Source organism: Carex rostrata, chromosome 20, assembly GCF_964058835.1.
Source record: "Carex rostrata chromosome 20, lpCarRost1.2, whole genome shotgun sequence".
Classification (NCBI taxonomy): domain Eukaryota; kingdom Viridiplantae; phylum Streptophyta; class Magnoliopsida; order Poales; family Cyperaceae; genus Carex; species Carex rostrata.
This window is the reverse complement of record NC_135937.1, coordinates 6,349,307-6,371,235: the sequence shown is the minus strand read 5'-3', so window position 1 is coordinate 6,371,235 and position 21,929 is coordinate 6,349,307. Positions and strand designations below refer to the sequence as shown.

The 21,929-nt window shown below is 34.0% G+C and overlaps 4 protein-coding genes and 1 non-coding gene across 5 annotated transcripts; 4 read left to right on the top strand and 1 right to left on the bottom strand.

Moving 5' to 3' along the window:
• Nucleotides 1–415: 415 nt before the first annotated feature.
• On the bottom strand, nt 416–3,434 carry GOS12 (golgi snare 12). Its single transcript, XM_078322397.1, has 6 exons — nt 3,167–3,434; nt 2,077–2,273; nt 1,373–1,462; nt 1,191–1,262; nt 819–948; nt 416–538 (listed from the first exon to the last, which is right to left on the bottom strand). The coding sequence occupies exons 1-6, from the start codon at nt 3,306–3,308 to the stop codon at nt 441–443; spliced, it is 729 nt and encodes a 242-aa protein (XP_078178523.1). The 5' UTR covers nt 3,309–3,434; the 3' UTR covers nt 416–440.
• Nucleotides 3,435–6,865: 3,431 nt separating this feature from the next.
• Nucleotides 6,866–10,113, top strand: LOC144572544 (cinnamoyl-CoA reductase 1-like). The gene is made up of 6 exons (XM_078322148.1): nt 6,866–7,117; nt 7,290–7,459; nt 7,749–7,931; nt 8,382–8,544; nt 9,129–9,318; nt 9,720–10,113. The coding sequence occupies exons 1-6, from the start codon at nt 7,006–7,008 to the stop codon at nt 9,850–9,852; spliced, it is 951 nt and encodes a 316-aa protein (XP_078178274.1). The 5' UTR covers nt 6,866–7,005; the 3' UTR covers nt 9,853–10,113.
• Nucleotides 10,114–11,270: 1,157 nt separating this feature from the next.
• On the top strand, nt 11,271–15,567 carry LOC144572456 (uncharacterized). The gene is made up of 6 exons (XM_078322046.1): nt 11,271–11,618; nt 12,251–12,477; nt 12,688–12,798; nt 13,290–13,448; nt 14,652–14,899; nt 15,107–15,567. The coding sequence occupies exons 1-6, from the start codon at nt 11,350–11,352 to the stop codon at nt 15,428–15,430; spliced, it is 1,338 nt and encodes a 445-aa protein (XP_078178172.1). The 5' UTR covers nt 11,271–11,349; the 3' UTR covers nt 15,431–15,567.
• A 1,137-nt stretch (nt 15,568–16,704) lies between these two features.
• TRNAR-CCU (transfer RNA arginine (anticodon CCU)) lies at nt 16,705–16,777 on the top strand. The gene has a single exon. It is a non-coding gene; the product is annotated as a tRNA-Arg (tRNA).
• A 3,687-nt stretch (nt 16,778–20,464) lies between these two features.
• Nucleotides 20,465–21,125, top strand: LOC144572371 (18.9 kDa heat shock protein-like). The gene has a single exon (XM_078321923.1). The coding sequence runs from the start codon at nt 20,501–20,503 to the stop codon at nt 20,984–20,986; it is 486 nt and encodes a 161-aa protein (XP_078178049.1). The 5' UTR covers nt 20,465–20,500; the 3' UTR covers nt 20,987–21,125.
• Nucleotides 21,126–21,929: the final 804 nt, after the last annotated feature.

The window sequence follows — 21,929 nt, the reverse complement described above, 5'->3', positions numbered from 1 at the left end:
AAATATTGAACTGCCTTGTACTATCAGGTGGTAAGATATAAGTCCTTAAAACAGGATTAATACTACCCAATTATAGCGCCAATGCATATATTAACAGATTTGGCAGTACTGTTGACTAAAACACTCGGTGACAGCCACAGGTGAACAAAATAGTTCATTCACTAAATGACTTGTCAAACCTTGCATTGTTTGCTATACATGGACAAAGTAAAAAAAAAAAAAAATGTATCCTCGTGACATATCAAATTACAAAATTTGATTCTTACAGTGCACACCAAGCTGGGTAGCCTAAATAGGTTTAATTTTAGCTAAGGCACACAAAATCTATCTCATTGCAATATTGCATTCTTCTTTTTCTCTTTGTTTTTTTTGTTTGGGCATTTTTTTGTTTTGTTTTGTTTTGTTTTGTGGGAGAGGGAGGGAGGGGGGAGTATGTGCTACTATTTGGATAGCCAATATATGATAAGAAAGAGAGTGCATGCAGCTATCACTGCTGAAAGGATTATAGTGTCCTTCGACTTCTTTCTTTTAATTGCACCTACATGAGAGAGAGAGAGAATTTAGTCAAGATAAGCAAAAAAAATTCATTAAAGCAGTATGCTAGTTTAACTCATGGTCGGTTCAGAGGAATAAACTATCACAATAGATCTGATTAAATACCCCTAGTGTGGTAATAGGTCTATCAGTACATAACAAGAGGGATGAACCTTTGTCAAACTTAAAAACAAAAAAACAGGCATTCTTATTTGAAAATTTTTCCAAACAAATGATGAACAGTAAACTGGGGTAGAAGCTAAACTTATAGCGGGATAATTTACCAAGAAGTCCTCTTATGACGGGGAATTTTTCGCCCAATTTCTTGACTTTTCCTTGAACGTCTCCAAACAAACTGCCTTGCGAAGATAGCACTGCCCTTGTGGCTTGTGCTTGGCCTATTACCTCATCTATCTAATTTAAAGTGATTTTATTTAAAAGTGAAAACAAAACTCTCAGTTAGCGGTTAATTTATTTTCAGGCAGATTAACCAATTCCACCAAACCTAAAGGTTACTATAATATCCTTCACTGACACATACTTGAACCACAATAAACTTAAAAAAGAACCAAAAAAACTGTTGTCTGGATAGTATTCATGCCCTATTGTACTCCCTGAGTGAAAAATAATAGATAAAAACTAGAAATAGTTTATACTTGAGATATACTGCTATGGATGGAAGCTCTCTCTCTTAAAAGATGCACGCGTGGTGACATCCCTCCTGATGCCTGTGTAATGCAGTTATCATGTTTTAATCACAAACAAAATATGGAAAACCAATGGTGCAATAAATAAAATCTGGTAGATGAAAACTAGGTAATTCTAATACAAATCTAACCTTGGATTCAGTGATGTCATCCCGCACGGAGCTGAGAAGCTCAGCGTGTTCCCTCATTAAGTTCAAGTTTCCTTTTGTTCTTCTAAATTCCTACAAAATACAATCAAATATTTAAATAAATTATATCCCACCTTGTTAAAAGAAAAGAAAGGGTCTGTTTTGTCTCATGCTGAAATATAGCCATGTTCTGGTACACAGGCCCCACATCTAACTCTTAATAGTGCCCAGAAAGAAGTTCTAAATAAATCACAACTCCTTTCCTAAAAAAAAAATAAAAAAAAATCACAACTCATTAATATAGAAAGAAATCAAAATACTGAAACAAGAATGTACAGGCAGGACAAATCTTAAACTGAAATAACTGGTACCATCTATCATACAGGTACTAGGTATGATCATATGAGTGTCACAGCCAGTCGTTAACAAGTAATTACTATTTTTCATGTGAGTGTCACAGCTCAGAGAAACAACACCTCGTGCATCCCCTCTCAACCTCAAAAAAAAAAAAAAAAAAAATACCCTGCCGACAAACATAGATACATGACTTGCAACACACATAACAGACTGACAAAAAGACAGCACACTGACCTACACACAACAAACCAATCCACCAACAGACACAAAATCCCAGGAATGCACTCATACCCACAACAACTTGAAAGTGCACCAACACCTGAGCATGCAAGTTATACAATGAAATGAACCTGAGAGAACTCATGGAGAATATCTCTATGGCGTGCAAGCTTCTGAGTGACAGAGGTGGTGGGTGCTGATGTGGCAGCGCATCTGCTCATAGCATCATTTATATCTTGCAACTTTTCCAGCAGAGACTGTATCTCCATCTCCATTGACTTCCATGAACGACTTGACCCTACCTTTGGCGAACCTGGGTCAACAAAACCTGTTTTGCAATTTGTACCGGTCAATGCCAGTTGGGTCAACACAACCTTACCTTTGAATGACACGAGTTTCACACTACTCAAATTTTCTACCATTTGGTACTTGTTATGCACTGCTTAATATAAATCTGATTAGCAACTTCCTTTCAAAAAACAAAACTCATCAAGGCAGGTATTGAAGAAAGGAAAACTGTCTCCTAGTATCCAGGTTAGGCACTACACCCGAAAAAACTTGGTGAAAGGTTTTTCCAGTTAAGCATGCTCTAAAAGTTAAATTATCGTGAACCAGTGATTTAAGAATATGTGTACCAGTCTGTGGCATTTTGATTGGACATATACCATGCTGGCATTTTGATTGGACTTATTCATGATGTAAAATGCTATGGTACTGTAATATTGACTCCATACACAGCATGAAAATTTTATATGATTGACCCCCATTCCCATTTGACCCCCATAGCTTGAACAAATGAGCTACAATGTTTGTTAATATACAACAAATTGGCATCATTGTGGTTCAAATATGTTCCATGCTGTATAGTGCATGTTTCCTAATTGAGGATCAACTCACAAGTTACAACAGATGATCAAAGACACTGCCATTTCCCTATAGAGGACATGTTCAAGTACCACAAGGCATAATGGAGATAAGGGAATTGCTATGGAGCATTTAAGACCTCAACAAAAGGAAAATTATGAGATGACATCTCGGATCTTGCCCTCTAAAAAAAGTGCCTTTCAACAATTGAAGAAAAGACAGTTTTTCGACATTGTCTCTTTCAACTGAACAAATTACCAGTAAAAGCACCTGACAAAGCACACTAATTACCCAGATTCAAATGCCTCGTGCCAAGAGATAAAAGTTCATCAAGTCAAGTAGAAGTTTGTTAAATACCCTGAGAAGAGGGGTTGAATCTGGCGGCAAGGCGAGCGTAGGAGGAGAGCATGACATCGAGATCTCCTTCCACCTTTCGCGCCTCCTTCCGAAGTTCCTCCCACGAATCGTCGATCGAAATTGATATCGAATCGCGCATCATTTTGCTCACAGCAACGACAAATTCCAATCTCCGTGCTTCCTAAATAAATCAATTGTAATCACTCCATCTAAGCTCAGGAGAAGACGACCAGTGGGGAAGGTAACTGGGTAGACAGAGAGAGAGAGAGATCTCGATGTCATGCTGATTTAGAACTACTCAACTCAGAATTCATATCACCTGAGGTAACAGAAATTTCAAGTTTAGATAAGAACCGTCCAATCTTCTTATACCTCTGACCGATTGGTACGGATTCTGATCGGACGATATATATATAAACTTAAGTAACCTGTTATCTCAGAGGAAGCGGACTCACTCAATTAGGGAAAATTTATAACGTTGTCCCTTTCTTTCCGGGAATTACATTAAGGCTCTGTTCGGCAGCTAATAGAGAATATAAATTAAAAGTTTTGAACTAAAAGTTAATGTGATTTTTTTTTCCATGTGAATAGTAACTTTCTTTTTACTGTCGAACAAAGCCTAAGCGTTTAAGAGAAGAATTTTTTTATAATTCGTGTTTCTAATTGAGAGGAATCAAATATTTGATATTTTAATTTTAATTGAAAGGAATCAAATATTTAATATTTAAATTTAATTAAGTTTAATATTTAAAATTAATTCTAATTGAGAAAAATCAAATATTTTATTAATATTACTAACCCCACTAGCTATATTCTTGCTAATCCACTATTTGATATTAACCACGTGGATGTCTTGATTTGCCATACGTACTCGCCACACGTACTCACAATTTTGTTTAGTCTGTCTTTTTTTTCGTCATAATTTCTTTACATTTTTTAAATATCTTTTAAGGAATTTTTGTATTGATTAATAATTGATTGGTAATGTCTTTAGTTCTTTTCATTTTTACATGATATAAGTAATATATTTGTCATTTAATAATCTTATTTAAGTAAAAAGTACATAAATATATATAAATCTTATAAAAAAAATAATCTTTATAACAATAACAAGAAGTCATAACATGACAACAATAAATAATACAACTTTTTTGAAAAAAAAAATTTCTCTTGTTTCCCAGTCAAGCAGCATAACAAAAAAAAAACTGTCATGTATCAGTAAAAGGAAAACTCATAGGTATGTCATTAAAAATAAACTTTACATTTGTAGGAGAACATATTTTTTTATTGTTGAATAATTTTTTACTATTAGTCTTTTTTTTTTAATGAAAATTATGTTATTTTGTATGAGATTTTTTTTCCACTTATAATATTATCCCCGTTGCAATGTATATGCACGATACTAGTAAATTTATAAGCAGTTCGTTATTAGTCTATTATTCACAAAGTCTCATTTTTTAAACATTGTAAACATGCCTGATTCAACTCATAGAAAATTAAAAAATATTGATATTTTTTTTTAGAGAAAGATGGAGGTCAAGCCTCTAAAGTTCTCTCTCTATTATTACAGCAAAAGATTTTTTAATTTAGATTTATGTAAACGATCCACAATTGTAAGTATATGAAAATAAATCGTTAAAATTTTAAAATGATTTCTAGGTAACGAATAAAGATGTTTTTTTTTTTTTTTTTGTGAAAGCTACAATTAGAGTATTGACAAACTGACCAAAAATCAAAATCCCGTTAGTACCAAAGGTATTCGAAATTCATATATGGACATGGTCTAATGCAGTTTCTTGAATTCATATAACTAAGGTAATATAATATTTATGTTTAGAATCAGACCGTTAGTCAAAATCGGCACTAATATTAAAGGAGTTTCATACATTCTACCATAAAATGTATTAATCCCTGTCTAAACATAAATATAAGAGCATCTTCATCCCTGAAACTCTTTGAGTTTCTAATCTGATGTGGCAGTTTCTAAACCAGTTTCAGGGATGCAGATGAGTTTCTTATTTAGCAACTTTGCTCCAAAGTTTCTTAATAAGAAACCGTTTATAAACTCTGACGTGGCCAAATAATTTACTGAAATTCTTTTCTCTTGTAATTTATTTGCTGATGTGGCAATTAAGAAACTCTAATTTTGAGTTTCAGGAATGTGAGGGTTTATAAACTTTCAGAGATAAAGTTTCTAAAAATTAGTTAATAGCTATTTAGAAACTCCAAGAGTTTCAGGAATGTAGATGTTCTAATGTTACCTTACCTCTAGAGGACAGGAATTCACATCATCTCCAATATCTGATAAGGAAATATTTTACAATTGGTAGATCTGGATCGTTCTTTTTAACTTGGTACGAATCTCAAAGCCCAATAATACTCCCCTGTACTAGCTCGAATTTCAAACTGATTGAGATTTAATCTCAAACCGTAAAATGAGAATAATCCTCTACAATACCTAAGAAGATACGAATCCGAGGGACATATGAGGATATGGACTCGTTTCTTAACATGAGCCATGGGCTAGAGAGTACATTTGTTTCTTTATGTTTTTGTTTACTTTCTCCATTACAATTTCTCTCTCAGGATGCATATCAAATTCGAGTTCTAGAAATGACAAATTTATTTCTATCAAGTATTTTATAAAAATAAGAGCTAGTATCTGGTCTAGTGACAAAGACACACGTTCTCTATGTGAGAGGTCATGGGTTCGAAATTCAAATACGAGAAATCCTTTATTGTAACAATAAGGGTATTAAATAGTCGGGTGGCTTGATTTCCAACTTTACTAAAAAAAAGTATTTTATAAAAGTGAGGTCATGTTAATATGCTTATTATGCAACGGTTCGTGTCATGAATTGATATCTTAGTTTTAAAAGTCGAAATACTCTACATGATTTTCATATTAAAATATACTTGCAGATCAAATTTAATATTGTTTTACTATTTTTAAATAGTAAACAAATTCTAGACCATCTAAAATCAGTGATTTTCTACTAATAAAAAAAAAATCAAGGTTTAAAGTTAAAGGCCCTTTCTCAAATCATTAAAAAAATTAAGGTTTAAAGGCCTATCATCTCTCCAATTGCTCAGATTTTGGGAAATAAATCTGATGCGATCCAAAGGGATTGCAGGACCTGTTATTTCAAATACAACCTTTCATATTTTGAAATACACGCATCTCAATAAAAGCTGTTTTTTGTGCACAAATCTCAAAACAAAAAAATGTTGGATTTGAAATAACAGGTCTCTGCAATCTCTTTGGATCACAACAGATTTATTTCCCAGATGTTGTTGTACAGGACAGGAACTAGAAAATTTTAGTACGGCACGACACTTTTATTCAGGGCCTCAAGCCTATTGGAATTCGCATCCTCTGAGATATCTCATATTTTGCGTGACTTTTTGGAATATCACAACCTTTCAAATACGTTCTGCACGAATCTCAAAGCACACATAATACTGACCCCTACATCACCCCCGAATAGGCACCGGACACGTCGGTCACGCAAAAGTTGAGATATCTCAGAGGATACGCACCCATTGGGTATATGTGGTAGAGATTAGACGCGATCTCCTCTCCAATTGCCTGTTTATCGTTGGATGATCCTGACCGTTTTGCCTGATTACATTGAAAAATAAGGATTTCTGTGGGATGTACGATCTAAAATGGAACGTTGAGATCTCTCCATCGCCAAATCTTTCTGTATTATTGTTGGAGAGGCGCCGCCTTACCGCATTTTTCTTTTTCTAGATCGAGTGTGTGTTTCTGCTAGACACTTCCAATTAATTCTTAGAAGGGATTATAGCTAGCGAGAGAGAGAGGGTAGGGGGCAGGAATGGAGAAGAAGAGAGTGTGCGTGACTGGAGCAGGAGGCTTCGCTGCTTCATGGCTCGTGAAGCTGCTTCTCTCCAAAGGATTCATCGTTCATGGCACTGTTAGAGATCCCTGTTAGTGTAACTTTTGAATTTTGTCTATGTCATTGTTTAGGACCAATTTATCTTTATCTGTTCTTTTTTTCCTAGTTTAACTTAGCAAATAAAATTCCATCATAACTCGTATGAAATCTTAAAAAACATTATGTTAGAGATAACTTTTTTATGTATGAATTTTGATTTGCAGCTGATGAGAAGTATGCACACCTTAAGCTACTGGAGAACGCCTCAGAAAACCTCATCCTTTTTAAGGCGGATTTACTTGACTTTGTTAGTGTTGTATCCGCTGTGGCAGGTTGTGAAGGGGTCTTCCATGTAGCTAGTCCTGTCCCTTTCTCTAAAGTTCCCAATCCAGAGGTATATATGTCTACACTGTGGAATGCTGTACTTGCCATTATCAGTATTCAGTACATTAATTAATCCTGAATCTGTATTGTACTCAGCGTACTGGTTGAGAAAGTTACACCTGTGCAGCCTGAATTTGAACCTGACCCTAACCTTGCACAGTTGCACGTACCAAAACTGACCTGACTCTAGAAACCCAAAATCCATTTGTTTTTGAGACACTAAATAACCCTAAGCTGAAATGTCGAAACCCAAACCTTGATGATTTATTTGTCTTTAACCATATTTTATATGAATGAAGGTAGAAGTGCTTGAACCAGCAGTGACTGGTACAAAGAATGTACTGAAGGCAAGTCTTGAGGCTAAAGTGAAGAGAGTTGTTATGGTGTCGTCTGTATCTGCCATATCTATGAAACCAGATTGGAATGGTGAGGTCTTTGATGAGTCGTGCTGGTCCGATGAGCTCTATTGTAGAACCACTGAGGTTTCTCATCTGTTTTGTTTTTATACTTATTATAAGAATGGGATTTTGTAGATTCCCCCAAGATTTTACAGAAATTACAAATAAAAAAACCAATCACCCATCACTCATCTACAAGCAGTACTCAATGTTATACTGTTTAAATTGCAATGGTAGTATTTTCTTGTTCACTCATCTACAAGCAGTACTCAATGTTATACTGTTTAAATTGCAATGGTAATATTTTCTTGTAATTTTGTGTAAATTGTTTTGTTATTAAGGGCAGATTGGTTGCTTTCAAATGACTTAACCCTCTTCTTTTAATGGCAAAGTTTAAATATTTCAAATGTTGGCTTTTTGGGTAAGAATATTCATATATAAAGTTTATAATGTTGGGTAATTTAGAAAATCTATGTATTAATCAAACATTTTTGGTATAAAGCACGACTTGCACATTTTTTTTTCTGTTACCAGAACTGGTATTGCCTATCAAAGACAATTGCTGAGAGAGAGGCACTCGATTTTGCATCAAAAACTGCATTGGATGTTGTGACGGTTTGCCCAACCTTGATTATCGGTCCCATGCTTCAATCAACCATTAATGCTAGCAGTTTGGTTCTAATCAATCTCATCAAAGGTAATGGGAATTTTATAATCCTTGCACCGTAAAGCTTCAAATCTAATATATATGACCAGAAAAATATGTACTGATTAAATTTTGAGGTACAAGTATTTCAGAAATATAAACATTTTATATCTTCTTGATGAATTATTAATTGACATCACCTATAATTCACTTGCGATTTTGTTGACACAGTGCCAAAAATTACCCGAGATATATCATTGAATTTCTATATTCTCTGTCCTGATCTAGATATCTCTCATGTATATTGCTAGTTCTCGTTCATTCATGTCCAAATTTTGTGGGCACAGAATACCTAGCCTTCTCTTCTTTCTATGAGGAAGGTGTATACATTATAATTCTGATATTTTATAGGTTACATCAATTCTGAAGTTTTAGAGGCTACATCAGTGGCGATTCCAACGTTTCATGGAGTACAAACGAAGTTTTGTACTCCACAGGTTTTTGTTGTGTTTGCAGTTTTGAGGGGCCACACATGAAAATGTCAAACTTGAAAACATAAAAGTAAAAATGTCCTTTTTTTGGCAACAAAAAATTACTACAATTATTGATTTTTCTTGAACTTGGAACGTGGACAGGAACCCGTGAAACAGTAGAAAATACCACTAGAAATGTAGTGGATGTAAGAGATTTGGCAGAGGCATTGCTTTTGGTGTATGAAAAACAGGAGGCATCAGGTCGGCATATCGCCAACTCACATGCCATTAATACACAGTACTTGATTGAACTCCTCAAGGCCCTTTTTCCAAATTATAATTATCCTAAAAAGTAAGTTCTGAAACTACTATGGCTTATAAATATTTACTGGTTCACTGGCAAAAAAACATAAGATTCTGGGTTCTTTTGTCAATTGCACTTAATATTTTGTGGTACATGGAAAAGAACACAGATTTTATTGCTTGTGTGAACTAAACCAAATTGTTTTTGATCTTTTGAAGCAGTACTTAACTGTTAGGTTAGTTTGACTTCAAACATGTCTTCTGTCTATTTTTGTCAAACTTGAAATTGAACTAAACTGACCGATGGCTTTTAGTGATTCCCAAAATTATTTGAATTGGATGGTAAGAAATCTTGTTAAGTTGCGATGAACAATTTACTTCTAGGAGGCTTGTAATTCTCAAAGGACCATGATTTTCACTTAATTGACCATATACTATTTTGTGATTTAGCATTGTAGAAGTAGAAAAAGGGAAGGTTTATAGCTCTAAGAAGCTTCAATTGCTAGGATGGAAATTCAGGCCATTAGAAGAGACTCTCAAGGATGCTGTCAATCACTACCAAAGCGCACATCTTTTGGAATAAATATTTCAGAAGTACACCAAAACATTGTGGCCATAGATATGGCTTCTCTTGAATAAAATAAAAAGGTTTTCCTAGGTTTCATAACTTACACAGAATAAACGTTATTGCATCAGCATCAATGATTCATTTGAATTTGCCATATTCTCTTAATGCTTATAGTACTGTGGTTTTGGATTCTATATGTTGTCTAATAGTATTCTCAGAGACTTTGCTTGTGGGTTGTAAAATTTCAGGGAGAGTAGATTTACTTCTTTTCTTTTCTGCAGTGAAGTTGCTTTTGTGAGAAATATAAGCAATTAAATAGAGGGTCAAATTTACCTACTTTAAATTTTATTTTTTTGAAAACGCCAAAACATTTAATCTCAGGTTAGTTGTCACAATTTTGTAATGGTTTGTTTGAATAAGATAAGTATTTGCACCTGTACTGGAATGTTGGTTTATAAACAATATTGTCAAATATGTCTAACAAATAATGTTAATTAGAAGAACATGAAAGATAATAATTACAAGATAAAAGATAATTAAACGAAGATGAAAAAAAAATATAATTAGAATGTGATGAAATATAATTAGTAGTAGATTGACTAGTATAATATGAAAAACAACAATTATAATATTAAAAGATAAAAAATAATTAAAAGAAGATGAAAAATAATTAATAGCAGATGAAATAAAATAGAAAAACATAAAAGACAATTAATGAATATCAAATTCAATTAGTAGAAGATGCATTTATTGTGTTTTTTTCTAAAACAATTAATTGAACCGTTTATGAGACAGCTCCTCTTTTTATTTTTTTAAAGCACCCCAGATAAGGGTCATTTAGTAGTAAGCATGTTTTCAAAAGTACCCCAAATTTTTACTCCTATTTTATTGATGTACATGAGAGGCAAGCTTACTATTGCATTTATGCCAACCGTTCACAAATTTGCTTCGCATCATACCCTCAAATGCTAAATTAATAATAATAATAATAATAATATGTCAGAATTTAATTTGACAAAAGATAGGATTGTCTGTACAAAATAGTGAGTTGGGTACTCATGTAAATGGTGAGTTGGATACTCATGTTCACTGTTAAGAGCGAGGCCAGAGTTACAAGTTATAAGAATTAAATTAATTTTTCATGTTAAATACAGAAATCAAGTTTACAGAACTTATAATATTTTATTTAAAATATATATAAAATATGTTTAAGTACAAATTTTTTAAATTAAATAATGTTTATTGTTTTATTTATTCATGGGACCCACCATCTGATCGCAGAAAGGCAGAACCGCAGAAACTCCAATCATGTCGGATGTCATTGGCCGTTGACACACGAGTCCGACACGCGAGTACTGGGCTCCAGAGAAACTATTTTAAGCAGGTTTTCAGACTCCATCCGACCTCCGTGAGTGTGGGGCCAAAAATGGCATCTGTTGTTCTACATCTGCTCCTCCCCCTGTTTGCATACTCCACAGTCACCCGATCCACCCTCTCGATTCGTTCGCTCTCATGGCTCTCTCGTCCCACCTCTCCGTTCGCCTTCCGGTCCGACTTCAGCCAACTACCGGTTCGGTCCACTCCTACGAACCGGTCGGATCAAAACACCTTCCACCCTCCTCCCGGCCCAGGTCCTTACCTCATCTCTCTCTCCGACAGAAGCGGTCACAAGAAGTGGTGATCTCAGCTTCCTTGCAGCTTCCCTCTGCGCCTCTGATCTCTCCCAACGACCAATGGGGCAACTGGACCGCTCTCTTCACTGCTGGCGCTTTTGGCATCTGGTAACTTTTCACGTCGATCCCTCATAAATCTTATTATTATTTGGCTCTGTAATGAAATGACTATTGCATTTTACATAGTATTGTCTAAATTTGTATTTCATTTCATCTCTCTGAAACCTGGTAAATGTCACATCTCCATCCTCAATGAATTTATTATTATGCAAATGTCCTCATGGAATATAAACTATTTGATAACCAGTACTTAACTGCAGCACGTCTATTATTTGGATCAAGTACTATCCTTATTTATTTTGTTTACATAAATACCCTTAGCTGAACAGTTCTGGTGCGCTGCAAGTACAATACTGGTACGGTTCAGTGCATGACCATTATGTCCCTGGATTATATCTGATACTGTGCAAGAATTATGGCTTTGGATGACACATGCGCATATTTATTATTGTTCCACAATGTTATCTCATATTAGGTACATGAGGCCATCAGCAAATTGCTTCTGCCCACTCAGTGGTGGAGGTAGTTAAGGCCCAGTGGTGTCAACTAACCTGACTCATTTCATGAAAATTTCATTGGATAATGAAAATTTCTTCAAAGCTGACCCCACTAAATTCACCGGATGTATGATTTAGACATGGAAGTTTGGTACTGAAATACTTTCTTTATTTTTCTTCCAGGTCAGAGAAGACTAAACTAGGGAGTACACTGAGTGGGGCCCTTGTCAGTACCCTGGTGGGGCTTGCCGCAAGTAGTGTAGGTATTGTTGCATCAGATGCGCCTGCATACAAGGTTGTCTTAGAACACCTTTTACCCCTCGCTATACCCTTACTGCTATTTAATGCTGACTTACGCCGTGTGCTGAGGTCTACTGGTACTCTCCTCCTCGCATTTTTAGTTGGATCTGGTACCCTCTCTCCTTCTCTCTCTCCACATACCTACTTTCCATTTTTTTAATAGAAATTGTTTAAAAGAACATTATTATTTTGTCCATTACTTTCCAAAGGTGCCTTGGTTTTTTACTATATGAAAAAGACGCAGATATAATTTCTTTACATGTTTTAAATGTCTGCATCTTAATTAAATAATGTGTAAACCATTATTTTATTTCTGACAGTGGCTACAACAATTGGTACGGTAGTGGCATATTTACTTGTACCGATGCGATCACTTGGGCAAGACAGCTGGAAGATTGCAGCAGCCTTAATGGCACGGCATATTGGTGGAGGTATGTTAAAACAACCCCTGGAACCCCTCCAGTGCACACTAAAGGAGTTCCATTTTCTTTTAAGACCTCTTATTATTCTCAATTTTCAAATTATTTAAACTTGTCTAATACCAACAAGTACTGTTCTGGTATTTCTTTCAAATTAAAGCTCTTAACCGCTTTTTTTCCACAGTGGAAATGTCATATTCTTGTGGTTATTTTAAACTTTTTTCATACTAAATAGTATGTTATGAGTTACTCAAAAATCAAGAAAGTCTGATAGTTTCTCCTGGAATGTTAGCTCCAAGTTTGTCATAAGCCCCAAATAAGAGAATGGAGAATTAAATTAGGAAAACTAAAAAGTGTTGAAGTAAAGAAGATATTATGCAAAAACTATCAAAATAGAAAATCATTTTGACAACTTCCTATATCATTCTAGTCCATTATTACTTGCAACTTCTTCTATGCAATGAAAACAATGTTGATTTTATATAAATTTTATAAATTTTCAGCGGTGAATTATGTGGCAGTATCAGAAGCACTCGGTACATCTCCATCTGTTTTAGCGGCCGGCCTGGCAGCTGACAATGTGATATGTGCTGTGTACTTCACCACGCTCTTTGCATTGGCCTCTTCTATACCGGCTGAGGCTTCTACCTCTTCCAGCAGTGGTCGGTAAACTTTTTATCCCTAAATTTTTATAAGAGTAGTTGTAATATGGAGCCTCAATGAAGCTTAATTTGTGCAAATTAAGCCTGAGTCAAGATTATTTCATTTTGGAGTGAGGCTATGGTACTATGCCTTGCGCATATTGGTCCGTACTTTGGATCAATATCTCTGTTCTCATAGTCCAATTAATTGATATGAACCGTTCAACATGATCACCATTAGGGATGAGAAAATCACCCATAACTCGTGATTCGCTCATAACGCGCTCACTAACAACTCGCTCATCATCAACTCGCTCGTTAACGTAATGAACTGAGCATGAGCATACGCCAACTCGCTCATTAAGAACTGAATACATGAAATCATGCCACATCCAATCCTAAGTAGTTCCCAACCGGATACAAATTCAAATTAAATTGAGTCTGGTTGTACAACTCGGGATGTCAGTATGCCAATATTTTTTATTGGAGGAATTAGCTATCACTTATCAGTTTGTCTAGTTTTGAAACAAAAAAAAACTCGAAACAAAATTCAAAATTGCCTATAGGCTTGATTTCTTAACGAGTCACTTAATGAGCACGAGTCAACTCGAGCATTTAACGAGTTGAGCACGAGCACAGTTGTCAACTCGGCACTGCCTTCTCAACCTTAGTTGACTCGCTCATTAACTTAATGAACCGAGCACGAGCATACCCCAATTCGCTCGAACTTGGATCATTAACAACCCTAATCACCATAAGACTATGTACTTGTACATCAATTTTACATTTTTTAGAAAAAATTTAGACTGGCAGAAAATCACTTGATCTAAAGATTCTAGACCATACAAAAGTAGTGATTTTCTATCTAAGAAAATAGTGAAAAAATTTCTAAAAGATGTAATATTTAGTCTGCAAGTATATTTTCATATGAAGATCATACTGAATGGTTCAAATCGACTATTTGAACTTTGTCAACAGATATATTGATTCAAAATACAGACCATTGTGTGCTATGCCATAGCCTCACTCTTCATTTTGACTGAATACAATGCCTCAAGTGGAGCCTAATTTGGTCTTGATAAAACTCAATTTACTCTTAATTAACTCTCAGTATTGCAGTTATCACTCATCAAATACTCCATTAGTCTGTATTTTCTTCAACTTAATCCACAAATTCAATCTTTTACACACGACACATTAATGGTGCATTTTTTAAAATTTTAGGAGATACAGAAGAAATTAGCAAACTGACTGGAGAAAACAACAAGCTGCCAGTACTGGAGAGTGCAGTAGCTATCGCCATATCATTTGCAATATGCAAGATGGGAAGTTCCATAACAAGTTATTTCGGCATACGAGGCGGCAACCTCCCTTGTGTAACTGCTATTGCTGTGGCATTAGCTACTATTTTTCCTTCTTATTTCACCAAGCTGGCACCTACTGGTGAGGCAATGGCCTTAATCCTCATGCAGGTAGTTCAACTATATCTTTGCACAATTTTGTTTAGGCCCCTGCAAATGATAGGGCATGCACCTGATCTGATGTTTTTTAGGAAATCATGAAAGTCTCTGGCACTGGCATTACCGGATATATGGTCTTGTACCCCTGATACAAGCAAGCAAACTAAAACCGTTAGATAGCAATTTTCATGTAATTTAATGTTTAAAGCAAATTTCTAGGTTTTCTTCACTGTGGTGGGAGCGAATGGAAGCATAACAAATGTAATCAACACAACACCGGGGATTTTCGCATTCTCATTTATTCAAGTGGCAGTGCATCTTGCAATCATTTTGGGGGTGGGAAAAATTCTCGGCTTTGAGAAGAAGCTATTGCTGATTGCCTCGAATGCAAATGTGGGAGGCCCTACTACAGCTTGTGGAATGGCAACTGCTAAGGGGTGGACCTCATTGATTGTACCTGGTATTCTTGCGGGCATCTTTGGCATTGCCATCGCAACTTTTCTTGGTATTGGATTTGGGGCGTTTGTTTTGAAATATATGTAACTTTCATCTTCTTCATGTAAATTGAGGAACCTTTTTCTTGACGGCATTTTCATATGGAAATAAATAATGACAGTTATCTTTATAAAAGATACTAACTTGCATCTTGTAGAATATTATGAGAGAATTGGTACTTGTCAGTTTTGGTAAAAGTAGCTCTCATTGTTTAATGGCTGCTAAGCATTGTTTTATCTATTGTGTTGTCTCAGTCATGTTGCAAGCTTTTTCATGTTTTTGCCCCAACTTCATATTGTATTTGTTCTCCAACTTTAGATATTATAATTTGTGTCAACTTGAGAAATGTTTCCAGACTGCACCAGAGAAGTCTGAGATGTAGTGATCACTGAAACCAGTCGAAATTTCTGAAATTCTATTGACAGGAAGCATCCTGTGACATTATGAAATACTTGAGTTTCTCTGTGTATCACGTTTCCCTAATATAAACATCCATTGGCAAGTTGCAGAAGTACTATTAGGGAATGGGAAATGCTTTTCGCCTGATTTATCTGCTCAAGGTCTTGTGAGAGAACTCATGAAAAACAGTGATTCGTCTACCAACCATTAACAATCTTTGTTGCTATAATGCTATTTGACATCACAATCTTTGCAATTATTGCCTTGTAGGTTGTATTGTAATTGAGCCATAATCTCTCAAATTCTACCGCATGATGATGTTAAAGGTCGTGTCTTCAACGCTAGTATTTCAATAATATGTTTTTGGTCTTTAAAATTTATCGAATCGATTTTAAACGACAAATTAAAACCATTCAAACAAATTCTCTTAACGAGAGCTTTGTTTCTATATAAAAAAAAATCGAATTTATTTATTGTGAAATCAAGCGGTCAAAATATGAAGGATTTTGATAGTAAATAAGTTTGAAAATTTAAAAATCTATATGGAAACGAAACTCTCAATAAGGAGATCGGTTTGGATTTATAGTTTGAAACTGATTTGATATATTTTAGAGACTGATGAAAGTATATTGTTGAAATACTAGAGGAATCACGTTAGCCGAACTCATTCTCTCGTACAGTCGTACTAGAGCATATTATTAAAAAATTCATTTAAAAATTTGTTTCTGTCAATTAAACATTTTTAACCTGGCTGAAGTTTATTCTTATTCTCAGGCAAACCTACATTCCAAATTATTGTTACCATGTACAAACAGTTTTATTCCTGTGAGCCGAATAACGTATATAGTTCTGTCCTTTTAGCCTTACTTTTTTTTACTTGTAAAATAGAATTAATATAAAAATATTAGAATGGTACATAACAAGCGCCTGTAGCTCAGTGGATAGAGCGTCTGTTTCCTAAGCAGAAGGTCGTAGGTTCGACCCCTACCTGGCGCGTAAATTTTTATATTATTGTACAATTTTTCCCCTCTTCAATGTTTGTTGTCAATAACTGAACCATTTAATTTTTATTTGTATGGCACACAAACAGAAGCCGTCCAATAATAATCTAATGGATCAGATCTCTATCATTCGGCCAGTTTATTTGTTTTTCAACTGGACCAAAAAAGTTTGGATTACATGGTTCGGTATTTCAGAATAAATAGATCAGTTCGGTTGAATTTTCAATTACATCAATTTTTTATATTTGATAAAAAAAATAAATATTTTATAACGAATTAAGTGACTCTAATTCTTAGATCTACTTTATTCTTACGAAATCATGTATATTACTCAAAATTATCTAATCATCTTTAATTACTCTCTAAATTCTACATCTATTATTTTACTAGATTTACTTCTAATCCTACTTTTAATCACTCGAATATCTTAAATCTAGTAAAATAACACACTTTTTAAGATAGAGAGGTAGAGCATATTGTTATCTAATCACCTTTTTTTTGTCCTTCAGAGTCGCTAGAGAGAGAGGTAGAGCTTATCTGAAATCTTTACTTTTGTACATATTTTTGCTGTAGAGACTTAACTACTTCATTCAATACAGAGAAGCAACACAAGTTATGTGGATAAACTTAGGAGTGGGGATTCTCATCTAGTGCATTTTGACTAGATAGATGGTGTTATGAGTATCATCTACAACACCAATTTTTTAATCTCTTCTCTATAGTACAAGATAGATTCATCTTTATAGCTTTAGCATTTGTTAGGTCATATTTACACCTGGAATTCAATAGATAGTTTACTGGCATTTATCTGCATGAGTGGATGCAAATTAAAGAACAATTTATACACTTCACCTTAGACAATTTCCTAATTGATAAACTTATTTGGAAATGGTCTTCCAATCATTTATTTTCAGTTAGATCATTTTATAAATGGTTGCAGAATGGAGGGATACAAAATAAAGAATATTTGACTATTTGGTTCAGTGTACTTATAAGGCAAATTTGAGATTGGATTGAAACCGTTAAAAACTTTTCATTTGATTATGATTTATGATTACTTGATGCTGTAATTCCCCTAAAGGATAAACTATTACTTGAACTCATTAGGGGAGCCATTCTTTGAGCTGTCTAATTAGAAAGGAATAAAATTTGTTTTAATAACACCAGATCATCCTCAGCCAAATCATTGGGTACTAGAATTATTGCATTATTAACCTTTTGGTGTCAATCTAGAATTGATAATTATTTTTTTAAAACTATCTCTGATTATGCTCTCTGATGTCAAGGATCTTCCAGATCAATTGAACACAGAGGAGGAAGTAGTGGCTCTACTCCTTGCCATGTCTAGAATGGAGGAAGACCTACCGGAAGATGCTGTTGCCACCACAGCTCCTATTGGAAGGGATGGAACGTTTGGAAACGTTCAAGTCCAGGCAGAAGATGAAGACTCCATTATTTGGAGTGACTTGGAGTAATTTAGATTTGGCAAACTTTTGTTATTTTAGTTATGTTGTTGAAATCCTGGATAGTTTCTTATCTCTGTTTTGTGTTTAATATTTGTCGTATGTTGAATTATGAACAGATGTATTACTTGTGCTTGTACTAGGTCTTCATTTTGGACATCTTTGTAAGTACTCTTTTTGGTTTCTGAATGAAATCGGTGGTACCATTGTTGTTTTTCAAAAATAAAAAAAATTTGTTTTGATTTCGATTTTTTTGCAAAATAAAAAAGATCGAACCAACCAAAATTGATTCAAAATTCATGTTTTAGTGTGATTGATGGTTTGCTACCTTTTTTTTTTCTTAATGTTGATTTTTTGGGACTTAATAAAATGAAGAAATTTTTTTTGATTTGACCAATGTATATAATACCAATAACTTATATATATTATTCATATTTATTTTTATGATTGTTAAAAGTATTTGTGTATGTATTAAATTAAATTTTTTTTTTTTAATTCGGTTCAATCAAACAAAGTGAAATTTATTTTTATTATTTTGGTTCGATTGTTAATTGGTTAACAAATTTAATTCGAATAGTTCAGTTATAATTTTAAAAATAAAATAAAATTTTAATTTGGCTATTGAAAATACAGTTTTAATCTAACCAACTCAAATAACGCCCCTATACATAGAAAGAGAGAGAGAGAGAAAAAAGAAGAAGATCATAACCGAGAGTCCGACAGGTAGTGTGGAGCAGTCTGATAATTCAGACTGATGCTCGATCGGAACCGTCGGATCTAATTTAGATTCGTGCACCCTCTGAGTTTCTGATATCGGATCAAATTATCGGACCAACCCGCTTCAAACAGGCAAATGCAAACTTGAAAGTGGATTTGAAGAACCATCCTCGTAATCACAATCAAATTAGAAAAATGCTCAGTGGGGGAATATTTTCCCTTAAAAAGTCAGGAAGCATATATATTCTTCAATGATCATGTTTTCCATAAAGTAAATTCTTATCTATATATGACAGATTGATCTCGATCTAGAATTACTTAGTTTTTGACTAAAAGTTCTAGAGATGTTACTTCTTTGTATATAAATAATATTATCAAATGAAATAAAACATATAGTACACAAATAAAACTACCACATATAATGTCTTTTTTTTATATATATATCATAATAGCCACATATATAGCAATAAATCAAGAGAAGGTTCAAATACCTTCATTTTTGTGTCTTTATCATGCTTCTATTTTTAAGAACTTTAATAATTTAAAATTTAAAACTTAAAAGTCAAACTAAAACTGTTGGATATGATCTACATTATTTTATCTACGCACGTGTAAAAAATTGTGACATTTCAACTTTATTTTAGTTGTCATCAAAAGCTTGTAAAAACATACTAATGTAGATAATTTTTAAATGTTGATTTTTCAAATTATTGATTCACATGAAAATAAAATTGAAATGTGATTTTTTTTTATGAGCACATAGAGGATAACATAAATCACATCTAACGGTTTTATTTTGACGTTTAAGATTTAAATTTAAATTTATAACTTTTTTAAAAATGGAGACATGGTAGAGGTACAAAAAATGAAGGCATATGAACCCTCCTCATAAATCAATGACACTAAGAATTTAAGTTGCCAAGATTATCAACCAAGTTAATATGATTAGTAAGATGAAGAACCTCTCTAACAATATATATATATTTTTTTATATTGAAAGATAAAGAATCTCCAACACAACTTTTTTTCTTTTCTATATGTTAACTTTTAGACAAGGAAGGTTTAAGCTCCAAATTTGGAAAAAAAAAAGATACCAAACTTCTAAAACAAAGTAAAGAAAGATAAGGAATTTTCAAGTAGAGGTCCCAATGTCTCAATCAGAATAAGGACCATTTTGAGCATCTATATTACATTGTACACCTAACCAAAGAACTATTACAATCATTTTAATTCCACCTAACAAAGCGGGTATGGATTTACTTTGTAATTAATTGGATCAGATCCTTCATGATCTGATAACAGAATGACATAGTGATGTACCAGTACCGACTGATCCATCTCGGATCTACCATAAGCAAACCTCACCCGATTTCACTTGTTATGACAGTCTAGAACAACCTAAGATTCTCTCTTAGCCACCTCAATATGCCACTCATCAACTCTTTGTGCCTATAAATGCTCCTCCTCGAGTCCTAACTGAAGCAAAAGAGTAAGCAAGGGAGAAAAATAAAAAATAAAAGGATCTATAACTTGCAAAAATGTCCATAATTCCGAGCATGTTTGGCCGAAAACAAGCCAAAAACATGAACAACAACACCAATGAGACCGTGAATGTCGATATATGGGACCCATTTGAAGCAATTTCCTTCGCCGCTGCTGCAGCTAGCTTTCCTATCACAACACCCGCTTATGCGACCACCAACTTAGACTGGAAGGAGACACCAAACTCACATGTGTTCATAACTGATCTGCCTGGTGTGAAAAATGACGAGGTAAAAATCGAGGTGGAGGAAGAGAAGGTGCTCAAAATAACCGGCCAGAGGAGCAAAGAAGCTGAGGAGAAGGGTGACAAGTGGCACCGCATTGAGAGAAGCAACGAAAAGTTCCTGCGCACCGTTCGCCTTCCGTCGAATGCTAATGTGGATGGCATGAAAGCCGCAATGGAGAATGGAGTTCTTAAAGTGACAGTGCCTAAGGCACAAGAAAGCAAGACTCATGGGAGGTTGATTCCAATTACAAACTAAAGATGATTTAATTAATATGACAAATTAGGATATATGTGTTATCTTATATGATTAATTAAGGGAGTTGAGCAGATCATATGTATCATATAATATGTAAATTGAGTTGTTATATAATAAGGTAGATTTAAAATAAATAATATATTTCAAAAAACTCAAATGAGATATATATGGAGCTTATTAGTGTTGAAACTTTAAATAATGCAAATCATTTTTTATATAATGCAACTAAGAGCATCTATATTCCAGCAACTCAAATGAATTTCTAAATAATTGTTAATCACCTTTCTTTTAGAAATTTAGGTCTCTAGAGTTTTTCTCTCATATCTCTAAAATTAATTTTAGAGTTTCTATTAAGCCACGTTAACAATAAATAAATAAATAAAAATTGAGTCAATAATTTAACTAGCATAGAGTTTATAAATAATTTCTTAATAAAAAACTTTCCTACGTAGTTTCTAAATAAGAAATTCTTTCACATCTCTAAAACTATATTAGAAACTGCCACATCAGATTAGAAACTCTCATAATACTAGTGATGTAGATGCTCTAATGAAATATTAGTCCTTAGATACAGTTGAAAACTGAAGTTGAGTTTGTTTGTATGAACTTCGGTAACAAGTATTTAACAAAGAACAGAGAACAAGTATCTCTTGTTACTTGCGAAAACAGACTGTCCAGAATTTTATTTGAGAATGAGAAATGATAACTAAGAGGTGCATAGTCAAATTATTAATATGGGAAAAAGTTTTTGAAAAATAATAATATAATCTTAAGTGAAGTCACATGCAACTGACATAAACCAGAGTTTGTTGTTCTCAAAGCATAAGCTCGATCGATCACAAGAAGCAGATTAAGGCCCTGTTCGGCATGTTACTGTTCACGTGGGAAAAAAAATTCAGTATGAAGAGCGCAAAATTTTCAATTCCTGTTCCTATTCCTATTC

Excerpts from the sequence above, each read along its gene's own strand:
- GOS12 (XM_078322397.1), bottom strand. The coding sequence starts at position 3,308 with ATGATGCGCGATTCGATATCAATTTCGATCGACGATTCGTGGGAGGAA. Across the intron at positions 1,463-2,076 it reads TTCTCCATGAGTTCTCTCAG|GAATTTAGAAGAACAAAAGG; the intron begins GTTCATTTCATT and ends TGTATTTTGTAG. Across the intron at positions 949-1,190 it reads TCCATAGCAGTATATCTCAA|ATAGATGAGGTAATAGGCCA; the intron begins GTATAAACTATT and ends ACTTTAAATTAG.
- LOC144572544 (XM_078322148.1), top strand. The coding sequence starts at position 7,006 with ATGGAGAAGAAGAGAGTGTGCGTGACTGGAGCAGGAGGCTTCGCTGCT. Across the intron at positions 7,118-7,289 it reads TGGCACTGTTAGAGATCCCT|CTGATGAGAAGTATGCACAC; the intron begins GTTAGTGTAACT and ends TTTGATTTGCAG. Across the intron at positions 8,545-9,128 it reads TCTAATCAATCTCATCAAAG|GAACCCGTGAAACAGTAGAA; the intron begins GTAATGGGAATT and ends GAACGTGGACAG.
- LOC144572456 (XM_078322046.1), top strand. The coding sequence starts at position 11,350 with ATGGCTCTCTCGTCCCACCTCTCCGTTCGCCTTCCGGTCCGACTTCAG. Across the intron at positions 11,619-12,250 it reads GCTGGCGCTTTTGGCATCTG|GTCAGAGAAGACTAAACTAG; the intron begins GTAACTTTTCAC and ends TTTTTCTTCCAG. Across the intron at positions 13,449-14,651 it reads TTCTACCTCTTCCAGCAGTG|GAGATACAGAAGAAATTAGC; the intron begins GTCGGTAAACTT and ends TTAAAATTTTAG.
- LOC144572371 (XM_078321923.1), top strand. The coding sequence starts at position 20,501 with ATGTCCATAATTCCGAGCATGTTTGGCCGAAAACAAGCCAAAAACATG.